At 37.1% G+C, this 15,784-nt stretch overlaps 1 protein-coding gene across 11 annotated transcripts in view; it reads right to left on the bottom strand.

Moving 5' to 3' along the window:
* The window catches only part of CADPS2 (calcium dependent secretion activator 2), a 326,390-nt gene that overhangs the window by 181,927 nt on the left and 128,679 nt on the right, over window positions 1-15,784 (bottom strand). For all 11 annotated transcript variants that reach the window (XM_060777737.2, XM_060777739.2, XM_060777738.2 and 8 more), the window contains exon 7: window positions 5,328-5,439. In XM_060777737.2, the coding sequence (XP_060633720.2) occupies window positions 5,328-5,439 (112 nt within the window). The remainder of the gene's footprint in view (window positions 1-5,327; window positions 5,440-15,784) is intronic.

Genomic DNA, 15,784 nt, shown 5'->3' with positions numbered 1-15,784 from the left:
AACTCACATCATTGTTAGCTAGGAGAGTTAATGTTAAAGTGTCTGGAAAGCTGCTAGTTGTTGTAAAGATCCCTTACCTTGCCAGCCTGGATGGCAGGGCCTAGGAGGGGCAGGCCAGTCGGTTGCAGCTTTGGAGGGCCTGGCAGAGGGCAGCAGTAGCCATTTTGGTTCAGGGAAGGCACCATTTTAGAGAGGGGGAGTGTCCTGGGCCTGAGTCAGAATTAGAACAGCCAGGATTGGTTTAGAAAAGGGGGCGGAGTTTAGCAAGGTTTGGAGGGAAAGAAGAGGGCTTTGTCAGTCAGTCTATTGTTGTTAGAGATTAGAGTAGGAATAGAGAAGTGGTTTTAGGAGTTTGTGTTAAGAGTAGGCAGTTTGCCTTAGGTTTGCCAGCAAGAGAAGCTGTAGCAAACTGGAACAGCTATCTGGGAGAGATAGCTGGATTGTAGTTAGCTAGGCCACAGTTTAGGGTAGCTAAGCTACAGCTGTATCTTGACAGAGATTCAGTTCCTGTCAAGTATACTTGGGTTTAAAGAGAAGAAAATCTCGGTATTTTGTAACAAAGAAAGAGCCATTACATGTAACCGTTACGCTTGAAAGAAGAACCAAAATTTTCTATGTAACAGCCAAGATTATTAAACAGCACTTACTTTCTCCTGTATTTTCCATCAATAAACTTTCCTTGATTATTTTATAACTTAAACAGCCTGAGTCAAGTGTGCCTTTGTGGCTGTAGTTCTTTCCAAACAACCTCAACTGTTTCTTTGAAGAAAAAATAATAAAACACAGTGCTTGGTGATCTTAAAAAGCATTTTTACCATTCTGAACAGCTAGGGTGTTCCTGTACAATTACAGGTTATGGTGGCAGCGGAAGTTAATTAGAGAGACATTCCCTCATAACGTTTATATAGGTGCCAGTGGTGTGAATTCTTTATATTGATGGCAGTGTTGCGTTATTGATCGTTTGGCCATCGACTAGCCTTTATAGTTGTCTTCTCCTGTCACAAATGCATCAGGTAGCCATCTGCAAAAAGCTAAGTTGAGAAAAGTTTCCTTCAGTTGTACTAGAACTCTTATTACTTTCAGAAGTGCTGCCCTCAAGGTTGGTTTTTTTTATTCTGCAAAGATCAACTTCTAAACCAAAAACCCTCAGATGTGTAACTGGGGGAAAGTTTCAAATAAATATGCCTGAAATAAAAAGCTGTATTACAGAAATATAAAGAAGAAACAGTACTAGTTAAAGCATTAGTATGCAAAACAAGGATTCCAACAAGTTCAAATAGTTTTTTTTTCACATGCTGATGGAATCCCAAGAAAGGTATTTATTGAAAAATGGTCTCACTCATAAATAATATAAAACCCAGGCAAAAAGGCATTTCATATTTATTTGTTTCTCTTTTCCCCTACCAACGTCTTAGCTAAATTATGCATTCTTAGCAACACATATACCCCAAAGTTTAGGGAATGGTGTGATTCTTTCCCCCTTAATAACTTCCAGACATTTATAAAGTGAAATGGATTGATGAGCATCACAGGCTATTTCTAAGAGTCTAAAAATGTAGTAACAGTAAATAATAATAATTATTATCATTATTATTACTATCTTTTTTTATACTCCGCATTTTTCCCTGTGGGGACTCAAGGTGGCTAACACCTCACACTAAACAAGTTTAAAGGGTACATTATAAAAGTTAAAAACAATTAAATAACAGTGTGGCAAAGAGATAATTAAAATACAGTAAATAAATACATTAAAATGGTCTTTAAAATTCATATTTTCCCCAATCCCACCCAGAATAATATGTATAAAGTAGTCAAATTAATGTACAGTTAGCCCTCGGGATTTACAGATTCAATATCTAAGTATTCAACCATCCACAATTTAAAAATATTGCCCCATCCCCTACTCCCAAAATTCCTAAAACAAACCTCGAGTTTGTTGTACTGTCGAAGGCTTTCATGACAACCTTGAGTTGCCATTTTATATAAGAGAAACATTTTTTGCTATGCCATATATATAATGGGTCTTGAGCATCCACAAATTTAGGCATCCACAGGGAGTCCAGGAACTAAACTTTTCTTTTGGAAACTCTCTGCATGTGCGGAGTTCACATACAATCTTCCTTTTCATATGAAGCCTGTCTGTAACAGAAGCCTAATTTGCAGAGCCATGATTGATCAGACTTTTCATGGGAAAAGGCACACTGTTGTAACTTTTAGTGTTTACCGTAGTAATGAACAACATAGTTCTAGATAAAGATGTATGATTATATTAAATGTATGTATTAGCCACTGAGAAGCAAGTTGACTGCCACCTTTCTTTTTTGTCTGTCTTCATTTCTGTATTCTATATTTCCCAATCCTTCTTTTTCTGTTTTCAAAGTTTGTAGTTTCTTTTTATGTATTTAGAAAAAAAATCAATAAAATATAGAAAAAGGAATATTTTGCAATTGTGTAGAGTGAAGAGAGGCAGTGAAAAATGCAAGTAACATAGTTGTCACTTTGAATTAGTAGACTCAATATCTTGATATTCAAAAGACAGAACATGGCCCTGAAAAAGCAAGAAGGTATCTGGTACTAGTGAAATTAGCATTCCTGATCCTAAAATCAAAATATATTTTCAGAAATACAGATAAACAATTGAACAGATTTGTATCTGCAGAGCACTTGAAGTTGAGGATATAGCATACATATTATTTGATTGTAAATTGTATCAGAAGGTGAGAGACTTCAACCTTGGCCCATATATATTAAACAGACAACGTATTGGGAATCTCACATCAGAACAACATATTTTATGTGTTGCCAAGAGCCAAAAATAACATATAAAATAGCTCTATATTTAAGCAAAACAATATGTTTGAGAACCACATATGTGGGGCTTATCGGGGTAAATTGTAGAGGTGATAAGGAAATATGATGTATATACTCAGTTTTATCATACCTTATCATATTTATTTATTGTATTGTTAGAAGTGTCTTATTTTAGCTTACTACCAATCAAGTCTTATCAAGCCTTATTGTTTGATTTGGTATTGTGATATGGCCTAATGGCTAATCATTAAAATTATTATTATTAAATACAGATAAACAATGTATGCAAATCTGTTGTTGAATCCAAAATCCAGGCTTAGCCACTCTTTGAACAGATCCAACAAAATCAATTGTTGATCTCAACCCACTGTTTTCCTTTGCAACCTGCATCTTGATAAAATGAACTTCTAATATTCTCATGGGCAGAAAAGCTAGATTGCAAGCAGGAACAGGTCTGCCCTTTTGCAAAATCTCCAGGATTACTTATCCAGATTAAGACTCATTTGCCACATGTTTTTTTACTGTTTTATATTGTGTTGAATTTGATATCATTTTAAAAAATGCTCACAGAGCACTGCAAGAGAAGAAACATTTAGAATACTCAAGATACATTTAAATTAACTATAGATAATACATTTTACATAAGGACTGGAACTTGTGCTATAATGTAGCACAACAAAAATGATTCAAAGGAACTATTCTGATGAAAATGGAGAATCATCCTTCCAAAATATTGCATGATGAATTAGGCAATGTCTTTCCTATTTATAATGAATTATCTTGTCTGGACTGTGATTCAGAATTTTGAAGATTTACCACTGAATGCCTAGAAATTTCAAGGACAATAAAATGCATAATTCAGTGATGCATCACTAGAAGAAAAGGTAAGAAAGTCTTTCATTAGGCAATTTGTCATTAGAAGTCATTTGGCTCAAAGTTACAGTAATGAGTTTTGATTTCTGTCAAAGAATCTTCCTGATAAGAAGCTGTCCACGAATGTAGCCTAGAATTAGAACAGTTAAGATGATGTTATTAAGCCATTATATGAACATAATGTTCTGAACTGGAATATCACAATGCAACCCTTCTATCTTTGGCTCTAGGAGACAATGAATCTCACCATTTTCTGCAATGGAAATAGGGAGATATGTGTTACTAATGTTTTACTAGCTAATACAAAGACTTCTCAGGAATTATGGTTCCCTTCTCAGTCCACAATAGTTTCCTTGCTTATGGAAATGAATGGCTGAGGCCTGGGTGCACAGGAGAAGATATGGAAGAATCAACTTCTCCCAAAAAGGAATGTGGGAGGGCTTGGGGTCATTTAGCCTGATGATGTCTCACCATTGGCCAGGCTAGACAGTCATTGTTCTTAAGTTGAATCTGTATGTGAGTCGGAACAGATACATTTTTAAAATGTAAATGTAATGCCAGCCAAATTTGTTTGTTTGTTTGTTTGGATAGCATAGGGAAGGGTTAACACCCCTGTAAAGTTTGTTTATGGTTTGTGCCCCTGTTCAGAAGATTTCACCTCACTTTCTGTCATTGTGACACCTGGATTTTGAACATTTTAGATACTTGTGGAAATAAGGATTGGTGACAGTTTCTGTGGAGACACTTTTTTCCCATGATAACTTTTTCAGGAGTGAATTTTCCTTCCTAGGAGTAGATTTCCTCTCACTTCCTGTTGTCTCACCCTGTTTGTAACTAGGGGTCATATGTAAGTCAGATGTTTGCAACTCTGAGACTGCGTGTGCGCATGTGTATACACACACACACACATAATAATGCAGTGTCATTCTCATATATAGTAGTAATAGATGTATACCGTAGACATTTTGTGTATCGCAAAATGATTGTGCCGAACCCATTTGATTTGTTTTACATGTCTTATTTTTAGTACCCATTGACAACCTGATAATAAAGTCATAAATTTCTGTCAGTGTTTTCATTTTCTAGGTATTTTAATCTAATAACTCTATACAAGAAAGTTTTGCAGATTTTGTGTGAAATGTCTTGTGAACTATCCACAAACCTCAGGGGAGAAAGTAGACTGGATTCGAAATGATGGATGTCAAACACATATTGCCTGCAGAACACCTGAAATTTTATCTTGGAATCTCTGACTATCCTTAGAAGAAATATAGTAATGAAGAATTGTGCAGGATTAGATTACAAGAAATCAAATACCAATCTGAAGTTAAAAGTAATTGAGTTCTACCTTTACACAGGACCAGATTAGCTTTTACAAATTAAACATTTCTGATCTTTTAAGGATAACATAAATACTACATACTGGTATGTTGTTTCGAGAATCACAGGTGCATTCTCTTTCTCAAATATTTCTACCAACAACTGATGTTCTCAATTATTTCTAGCTACAATTGATGTTTCTATGAGTCCCAGTGAAATCAATGGGAGCATCACAAAATATGGTAGCGTGAAACAGATTAATATCTAAGGGACTCACAATGAAGCTTCTATTTTAATATAGTTAAAATTATGCTGGAACTCACCCTTCCTAGCTCCTTATCCTCGAGCGCCAGGACTCCAGTGCTCTCTGTAAAAAGTTTCACTTTAACTACCGGCCGAGGATGAGTTGTGGTAAAGTCCCCTTGAGTTCCCCATCTGGAACAAAAGAAATGGTAACATTCAAATTCCAATAGTATTAAAGGCAAATGGCAATCATTCCTGTGACTCCACAAACAAATGCAGCATTTTTAAACTTCCCCACAGAGAATATTCTTCCATCTGAAAACTCATTTCCCAGGGTGAAGGAGCTTTAATGATTTTCACATATTAGTTTTGTAATTAAAAATCATCTAATGTGGCAGATGGTGCAATGAAAATTAACTACATTCAAACAGTCTGCATTATCAAGCAGATGGACCTATACACATTTATACTGGTTAAATCCATATTTCCTCAATTAAAATGAATTCAAGATATTAAGACAAATTATACACTATTGTTTTTCAAGTATCTTACATAATTTTATCATATAGTACAGAATGAGAAAATAGCACAGGGAAAACTATCTTAAAAAGAGTATGATGCAAAGCAAAATGTCAAGTCTAATGGTGAAGTAATATAATAACAACAATTCTATACATGGACCACAGAGTCAACAGCACAGAGCTGCAGAATTAAAAGCTGTTGCAGCAACACTGCAAACTTCCACCAACTCCATTCAATATAGTAAATTCACTGTATACAGTTATTTTCACATCAGAGATTATATGCATGAATGCCTTCAAGTCACCTGTCTAGTTATGGTTGAATTTCATAGGGTTCACTGAAATTCAGAGGTGGTATCGCTAGTTCCTTGGCCTCACCAAATGGACCTATGTTATCCCAATCCAATAGGAAGATACCCTTAAAACAAAATTTGGTAGCCAGAGATTATAATACTTCCCCATTATATCTCTGTTTGTTCAATTTGGAAGCTTCATTAGTGAGGAACATGCCCTATACATAATGTACATGAAGCAGATACACTATTCTCAATGCCAAAACATTTTGATTTCATAAAGACTAGTATTTTCAAGCCTTTAAATGGTAAAATACTGATGAAGCCATATGCTTAAAATATATAGGGTAAGCCCTACAGTAACTTTAATTGTTTTCGCACAGAAAACCTCAGACAACCAAAATGAGTACTATACCACACAATGAATCCCAAAAGGCCAAAGGAACTGCCTCATAACTTCTGCTCTGAAACTATTTCATTGGCAGTAATCAGCTAATAGATTCATGACACGGGAAATTGTAAACAGTATATGCAAACCAAATATAATGTTTTGACAGGGATAGCCCTCAAGTAGAGTTTATTTGAATGCAATGAAGATGCAGTATTTTCCCCCTATTAATATGTCGAGGTGTGGGTTTGTTTGTTTGTTTGTTTTTGCTGCCAGGAATTGGAGATGTACTGCAGGAGTTTCTACTTCAAGTGTGTAGTAACTCTTTTGGCCTTGGAAACTATACAATTTGATTACATGACACAACACAGAGATTATGCTGCATGCATGTGATGAAGTGGACTAGAGTCCTCAAAAGCCTATGCTAGAAATCTCTCTTTTTCAATCTCAAAGGTGTTAAGGATTCCTTTATATCAGGGGTCCTCAAACTAAGGCCAGGGGCCCGGATTTGGCCCTCCAAGATCATTTTCCTGGCCCTCGCTCAGGGCCAACCTAAGTCTGAACCGAAAGCACGCAACAACAACAATCCTATCTCATCAACCAAAAGCAGGCTCACACTTCCCATTGAAATACTAATAAACTTATATTTGTTAAAATTGTTCTTCTTTTTAATTGTTGTATTATTTTAAGTGTTTTTGCACCACAAATAAGATATGTGCAGTGTGCATAGGAATTCATTCATGCTTTTTTTTTTTCAAATTATAATCTGGCCCTCCAACAGTTTGAGGGACTGTGACCTGGCCCTCTGTTTAAAAGGTCTGAGGACTCCTGCTTTATATCATTGAATGGAGAAGTGAACTATTTGTTATTATACTCCAGACACTGAAATGTCTCTAGTTGCCCTTGATTTGGTCCTTGAATTTAGCATCTTAGCCCTCATACTGTTGCAGACTATAAAAACTCCTTTATGCTATTTTGGGCAGGGGGTAACACAAACCCACCACTGCCCCACCAATTATAATAACCAGGCAGATGGCAATGCCATCAATCCCACCATCCACCCTTAATCATAAAGGCAGTCTTTATGGCCAAACAATATCACTGGACAGGGGGCAAACAGATCCCAACACCTGTCCCTCCTTTAACAAGGAATCCACACCACTTTGGCACTTATTGCGTTTGAGGGGATGTCTCTTTATTAAAAACCTTCGCTGCCACCATAAACTAAAGAATTAGGAACCCTCTAGCTATTTAAAATATTAAAAGGCTTTTTATTCCACCAAGTACTGTATATTACCAAGGGCTTCTTTGAGGGGAGACAGGAGAGGTTGATTCAAAAAGGAAAGTGACTCAAACCACAAATGCCACTTGACTCAGGCTTAAATTTTAAAAAAAATAACAAGAAAGGTTTATTGAGTAGAAGTTACAGAAATAAAGCGAATGCAGTTGTAGAGGCTTGGCTGTTACAATTAAAGTGTTCTTTGTTCTTAAAAGCGTATCGGTTGCATGAGTGAATGGTTCTATCTTTGTTACAGTTCCTATTACAAAACCCAGCTATTTTCTTTTCTAAAATAGCTGTAACCAGTCTGCCACAGCCTACTTTGCTGTGCAAACTTCAGGCAAGCTGCCTATTCCTAACAGAGACTCCTAAAACTCTAATCCTACTCTAACATCACCCAGAACTGAACTGAACTCTCAAAATAAGCTTCTCTCTTTCCCTCCATCTGTCTAACTCCGCCCCCCTTTTCCAAACCAATCCTGGCTGTTGCTGGGCTGGCTCAGGCCTAGGCCACTCCCGCTCTCTGAACTGGAGTCTTCCCTAAACTAAGATGGCTCCTGCAGCTCTCTGCCAGGCCTTCTAAGCTGAAAACTACCTAGCCTGTCTCTTCCTAGGCCCTGCCACCCCCGGCTGGCAAGGTAGGGATCTTCGCACAGACCATAACTGTTAAACAAAAGGCAATGACTGTCTTTATTCAAAAATTGCTAAATTATGTTGTTGTTCATTCGTTCAGTCATCTCCGACTCTTCGTGACCTCATGGACCAGCCCACGCCAGAGCTCCCTGTCGGCTGTCACCACCCCCAGCTCCTTCAAGGTCAGTCCAGTCACTTCAAGGATGCCATCCATCCATCTTGCCCTTGCTAAATTATACAATATCCTATTCTTTTACAGAATTATAATAAACATGCTATCAACAGAAATTGTTCAAAAATGTTTTAATATATCAATTTATATTTATCTACAATAAAAAACACATCACCCTCTGCACAGATGTATTAAAATTGAAAAAGATGTGAACATTGTTATGCGGCTTTTGCAGTGAAAGGTGAATTTCAGAGAACTGTATGATGATTTATTTGAAATAGTAACATTCATGTAGGAAAACATGACTTCTCCTGGGAAATCGCAGTGCTCCTCCATCTCCTGGGTTTGCCATAGTGTCAATTTTACATCATTTTCCCATAAATATACAACAATGGTTTTCAGTTGAATATTTGTATTTGGGCTTAGAAGTAAATATATTCCTTGAATATCCAGGAGGACAAAAAAGACTTCTGGTTTCTCATTCCATTACTGTCTCTTGTCTCAGATCCTGTGCAACTCTGTCAGAGACATCCACAGTCTTTATTTTATTAGCTAGGGGAAATGCTGCAAATATTTTCTGCTTCCTTGATTGTATTTCTACATGGCTTTTTTGTGTGTGCCAAGAAATCTAACTTTTGTTTATCTAAAATATTTACCTCCTGCATGCAAAGTGTGTCCGCTGCCAATGAGATATGAGCCTTCCCTAAAGCTGGATACTGAAAGAGGTTTACCTAGTTATCTCCTGGGATGCTTGGGTAAAGTTTCTTGAAAGGGCTCAGGGGCATCATGGCACTAAAGCCAATTAATAGTTTTGAAGCATTTTGACACAATGCTCAGTAGACCAGGAAATAAGAACAATGACTAGAAAGAAAGGGGGGGGGGGGATCAAAGGATAGGTAATAAAAGAAAACATTTCAGGAAGACATTTCTAGAATAAGTTTTAAAATACACATTTACATTTAGCATACAATTATATAATGCAATACACTCACCCCTTTGTATGCATAGATTCTGCATTCAAAGATACAATAATGATAATAATGATAATGATAATAATAGTTTGGTGTATTGATGTCACCATACCAGGTGACAGTCTCATTGAGGAATAAAAACAGGAAAGACTCAGTCGTTATCAGGACCTCAAAATTGAACTGCAAAGGCATAAACCAGTACGGGTGGTCCCAGTGGTCATCGGCACACTGGGCGCCATGCCAAAAGATCTCAGCTGGCATTTGGAAACAATAAACATTGACAAAATCACGATCTGTCAACTGCAAAAGGCCATCTTACTTGGATCTGCGTGGATCATTTGAAAATACATCACACAGTCCTAGATGCTTGAGAAGTGTTTAACTTGTGATTTTGTGATACAACATCCAGCATATATATCTCATTTGCTGTGACATACTGTGTTTTTGTGTCAGTAAAATAATAATAATAATAATAATAATAATAATAATAATAATGCTTTTTATGTATCTCATCACCATCTCCCCGAAGGGACTTGGGGCAGCTCACAGAAAGCACTCAACAATGCAACAAAATACAAATACAACAAAATAAATAACAATAAAATTGACCCAATTATACTTAAAACAGCAATAAACCCCTATTAATTTTAAAGATACAATAAAACTCAGAAAGCTACAAGAATAGCAAATGTGTACAATATCAGTCCCCATAAAGTGCAGAAGTGAAGCAACTCACTAAGTCCTTAAACATAGTGATTAAGACCATAATCCCTAAACATGGTCAAAAGCTTGTTTTAAAAGCCATGTTTTCAGGTATTTCCAGAAAACTTTGAGAGTGGAGGCTACCCTAATCTCTTTAGGGAGGGCATTCCAAAGCTGGAGAGCCACCACCGAGTAGGCCCTCTCTCTCTTCCTCCCCCATCAACTGTGTTTGAGACAGAGGTAGGATAATAGAGAGGAGGGCCTTCCTGGCAGGTCTTAGGGCTCGCTCTGGTTCATAGAAGGAGATGAAGTCTCAAAGATAGGTTAGACCCAAACCATCCATGCTTGAACGTGTTTTTTCCAAAACTCCCACAAGTAAACACTAATTTTACTATTTTATATATGGGATGCCATTTTATTACACCAATGTATAGAATAAGACTTGGGCTTCCACAGATTTTGGTGTCCAGGGATGGTCTTTGAACCAAACCTCAGCAAATACCAGAGCTTTGTGGACTTTACAAGTTTTAGAGAATGAGAGGCACTATAACAATATCATTGAACATCAGGTGGTCCACTCATTTTTTTATATTGTATATTGTAATATTTTCATTGCAGTTTGAAAGATAAAAAATCTGAGAGAATTTTAAAATAAAGATACACTACTACATATAAATTCTGCATTCATAAATTCAAGCATCAACAGCTTGCAAATCTTCCGCAAACAAAATCCAAAAAGCCTATCTTGATTTTGCCATTTTATCAAAGGGGAACTACTGTATGTAATCTACAATGTCATTATTAATAATGGGACTTGAGCACCCATGGATTTTATTTATTTATTTATTTATTTACTTCATTTGTATACCATCATTCTCAGCCCTAAGGCAACTCATAGCGGTTTACAACAAGCAAAAACAAGGCGAAATATGAATTTTGGCATTCATAGGGGAATGGGTTTGTCCTGGAACTAAATCCCAGCAGATACCAAGGGCCCACTGTACGCTGTCAAAGAGCTGAATTAGCTGTCACCTTAAACTCCTATTTGCTACTAACCTGCATCTCTTCATCACAATTTTAATTGAAATATATATAGAACATGACAGCAATTAGAGAGTTAAATTAATGTGTTAAATGAAATACAGATACCTGTAATGAGGGCATTAATAGAGTTACCCTATGAAACATGTGTGGAAATAACTTTAGCGTATTTATATGTATCATTGTGCCCTAAATTACTTGTAAATATTGTTTTAAGAGATGGTTTTGTGCATTTTGAGGGCGCTTTGACAAAAAACTTCCAAACTGAATGCCATTTTCTTTTAAACAATCATGCTGTCTGAAAGGAGAATGCTCTGGATGGATGGGGATGATCACTTGCACAGATTAATAGAATTTATTTGAAATCATGCTTTAGAACAGCCCAGGATTGTCCAGATGTATTAGGCTCATATAAACCTCATCATCCCCTGCGAGCAAGTAGACTGTAGGATTTGTACATATCCGGAAAACACCTGGCTAGAGAAGGAACCTAAAGCCTCCTTCAAGATAAAAAAGAAGCAAAATGTGCCATCTGTGGGAAACCAAAGTGCCATTTTCTCTGCCAATTCCTTGGTTCCTAATGTTAATATTAACATAAAGAGCTATTTAATGGTTGGAGAAAAATATCCCGTCCAACCTTAAGCATAAAAAATTATTCCCATTCAACCTTAAGCATAAACAAATTAGATCTTTAGTTCACCCATGGCTAATTAAATGTGTTATAAGCCTTTTCTACTGACAGTCCAATCTCTCACATGTGAGCTTGCATTTCTGCCCCATGACACTTCACAGGCTGCTACAGGCATAGGGAAGGAGATAAAATGATTAACACATTGACCTTGTGTCACTTTAAGCAGATATTTCTGCAAAGAATGAGAAACAGTGTACAACTGTCATGAACCCTAGCCAGCATAATCAATGGTAAGGGGTTACGGACATCTGGAAAAACACTGTTGCACACTAATACATGGTAGTCATGAATACTTTGACCTTGGGGCTACATTTTTCTTTTGTAATTTATAACAGAAATCCTGAAAATACATATTTAGATATATTGTACTATTACAGTGAAGAATATGTCATTAATAGATAGTGCCAAACTGATGGTACTAAGAAGTCAATATGCCATGTACTTCCATTTGACTGAAGGGTAATTTGTCCTCCTGCTCCCCCTCTGGTGCCAGAAATTTGCCCTGTAAATATGTCTAGATTTCTAAAGTGCATGGGGAAGCCCTGCGGGAAAGGGAATTGCCAAAAGTATGACCCTGTATTCATTTGATATATTCCCAGGGATATATTCCCAGGCTTGATGTGGCTATGCAAATTTATGGATAATAGTGAATGATATTGAAGTGAAGCACTTCTGGCTCATGAACAACACTAAGTACAGCTGGAGGAGCTAGAAAATACGTAGAGATGACATATTTTTGACAGTGGATAAATGAAACTGTGGATACCCGTCTCTAGGATACAGAGGTTTTACAATAATAATAATAATAATAAATAATAATAATAATAATAATAATAATTTTATTCTTATACCCTGCCACCATCTCCCTGAATGGACTCGGGGCAGCTTACATGAAATCAAATGTCCATAAGACAATAAATAAAACAATAAATTAAAATAATCAAAAACATAATTAAAATCAATAGATCATTTGTCCAGTTAAAAACAAAGTTAAATAGACATAAACGTATATTAGCATTTAAACTCCATCCAATCAATGCTCACAATCGAAGAGCCAGGGATACTAAAATGGGAATGACCAGGCTATCAAAAAGGCATGAGAATGGGAAAGTGCAAACAGCAAACTATAGGGCCAGGGAATTGGGCGGGATAAAGGGAGCAGAGTTCTATCTCGCAAACTACAGACTGGGCATTTATAAATGGGCTAATCATTCTTGAATACTTGCTGAAACATCAGGGTTTTCAGCTCCCTGCGAAGGGAGCTGAAAACAGGCCTGGAACTCCCTCCCTAGGAACTCCTTTGGAACTCTCTAGGGAGGGAGTTCCAAAGTTGGGGAGCCACGATTGAGAAGGCCCTCTCCCTTGTCCCCACCAGCCATGTTTGTGACAGTGGTGGGAGCAAGAGAAGGGTTTTCCCAGCGGATCTTAGAGCCCGCGCCGGTTCATAGGGGGAGATGCAGTCATGAATAGGCAGGGCCCAAACCATTTAGAGCTTTATAGGTGATGACTTGCACTTTAAATTTGGACCGGAAGCTGATTGGCAGCCAGTGGAGTTGCTTTAATAGAGGCGTTGTGTACTCTCTATACTTAGCTCCAGTTATTGACAGATGTAGAAGGATTTAGCAGCACACCATAGGCTCCTGGCCAATAATAACCAAGGGAATACAATTCATGTGTAAAGTTTTATTTCTAGAATCTAATCTGTTTTAGACTGATAATGCACATCTAGCTGTCCTAAATTCTTATGCCTGTAACTTACTCCCCAAAGCAGCTATGCTATCTCTGACCTAACATAATATGAATTGATTCCATTGCAAGGAATAGGTGCCTTGGAGACAAAATGCTGCAATCTCTTACATGGGAATGAAGCAATTACAACATGTCAGTCACTGCGGATTTAATACGTAGGTAGCCCTGACATGATAGTGGCAGTGAAAGAGAAATAAGCCAAATGTCAACATTCCATATCTTGAAAATACAGCCAACTTTAGTGTGTCAAGACACTGTCTGAAGAAAAATGTAGAGGATATCAAGTTGGAGGAAAAAAATCAAGTTTGGAATGTTACGTATCTAAAAATGAAGTGGAAGATGGAAAGGAAATACACAGTCTCAGTGGAATAGATGTAAGTATGCCAAACAGGCACCTGCCTCCATGAAACCATCAATCACTGTTTCAATGTTTATCAAGAAATGACTAATGATTGAAATACACCCCATCCACCAGTCCACCTTTAATTCCTAATATTTGCTTGAGAGTTTGTAATTCAAACACATATGTCTGTGATCTACACCAGTCTTTTCTAACAAATATATATATTCATCTAGAGGTGGAAAGAAAACAAGGAAGAGGCCAACTGGACCTCCCATGGAAGGAACCTCCATAGACCGGGGGTAGATATGTAGGGTGCTCTCTCTCACACACATCCTTACCAGCCACACCTACAAAAGTAATGGGATTGAGAGAGATCTCTCTCCTGTAGATTTTAATGCTTGAGCTGACTTACTAATGCGGATACAGTCTATTTATATATTTCTCCCTCCTATCCCAAAGAAAGTAGAATTGGCTCAAGAGTCTCCTCAACCCTTCCACACTTCAAATAAAGAACTCCATCTTTTTTTTGGGGGGGGGGGGTTAAAATGTTTCCTGTCTCTGTGGTGCACAACACATTCTTGTTTCCAACAAGTGAGAGGTGCCCATTGATGTTCCAAATAAATTATTCATTCTGAATTACACAAAACTATTCAGTCAAAAATAGTGTATTAAGTATACTCACAACTTTCTAATTCATTTAACAAAGATCTGCCACTCAGAGATCAATGATACAGAATACTAAACTGCACAAAAATCAATTATTTTCCAAAAGGAATATCTATTTCTGAAGATATTCCAGTTTCTATTTCAATCTAGAAAGTAAAAACCTTATTCCTGCTGAAAATCCTGCTGCACATCTGTTCAAGTAAGTAATACATACACAAATAATTTAATGTTTCAAGTATTATTTACTTACATCTCCCACAATGACACAAATTTAACAGCTGCAATGTTTATTGTATGGATAATTTTATTTTGGGGACATCTACAAACATTCTGTCAACAGAGGTAACCTAATTTTGAAGAGATTGAAAACAAGAATTCAAACAATCCAGATCAATGTTATGATTTAGCCACTGTTTTTCAATAGTGTGGGATTCAGTTAGCCCCAACAATTAGAGGCATGTATTTTGAAGGGAATAAAGCATGAAGGGTGAACGGTATGAATACTGAACTGAGCATATATCAACCACCTGCACAACAAATAGGCACAATTTTTTTCTTTAAACATTTTAGCAGTGACTTTAGGAAAGGACTGAAAATTCACATAAAAGATACAGATTTGATTGGGAATTGGAATGGTGAAAAACGCCAAAGCACTACACAGCCTGACTTTCAACTCAGGTTAGTTGCAAAGTAAATTTCACTAGTAAAGGTAAAAGTTTCCCCTGACATTAAGTCTAGTCATGTCCAACTTTGGGGGGTGGTGCTCATCTCCATTTCTAAGCCAACGAGCCGGTGATGTCCCTAGACACCTCCAAGGTCATGTGGCCAGCATGACTGCATGGAGCGCCATTACCTTGCTGCAGAAGCGGTATCGATTGATCTACTCACATTTGTATGTTTTAGAACTGCTAGGTTGGCAGAAGCTGGGGCTAAGAGTGGGGGTTCAAACCACTCCCCAGATTCGGACCATCAATCTTTTGGTCAGCAAGTTTAGCAGCTCAGCTTCCTTTTAATAGCATGAATTGTTTAACTTTGATTGTTTAAAAGTCAACTTTTTACTTGTCCCGTCTTGTTGTGATACTCCTTGA

The sequence above is a fragment of the Anolis sagrei genome, chromosome 5 (assembly GCF_037176765.1).
Source record: "Anolis sagrei isolate rAnoSag1 chromosome 5, rAnoSag1.mat, whole genome shotgun sequence".
NCBI classification, from domain to species: Eukaryota; Metazoa; Chordata; class Lepidosauria; order Squamata; family Dactyloidae; genus Anolis; species Anolis sagrei.
The sequence above is the reverse complement of the archived record's forward strand: the minus strand, read 5'-3'. Positions and strand labels throughout refer to the sequence as shown.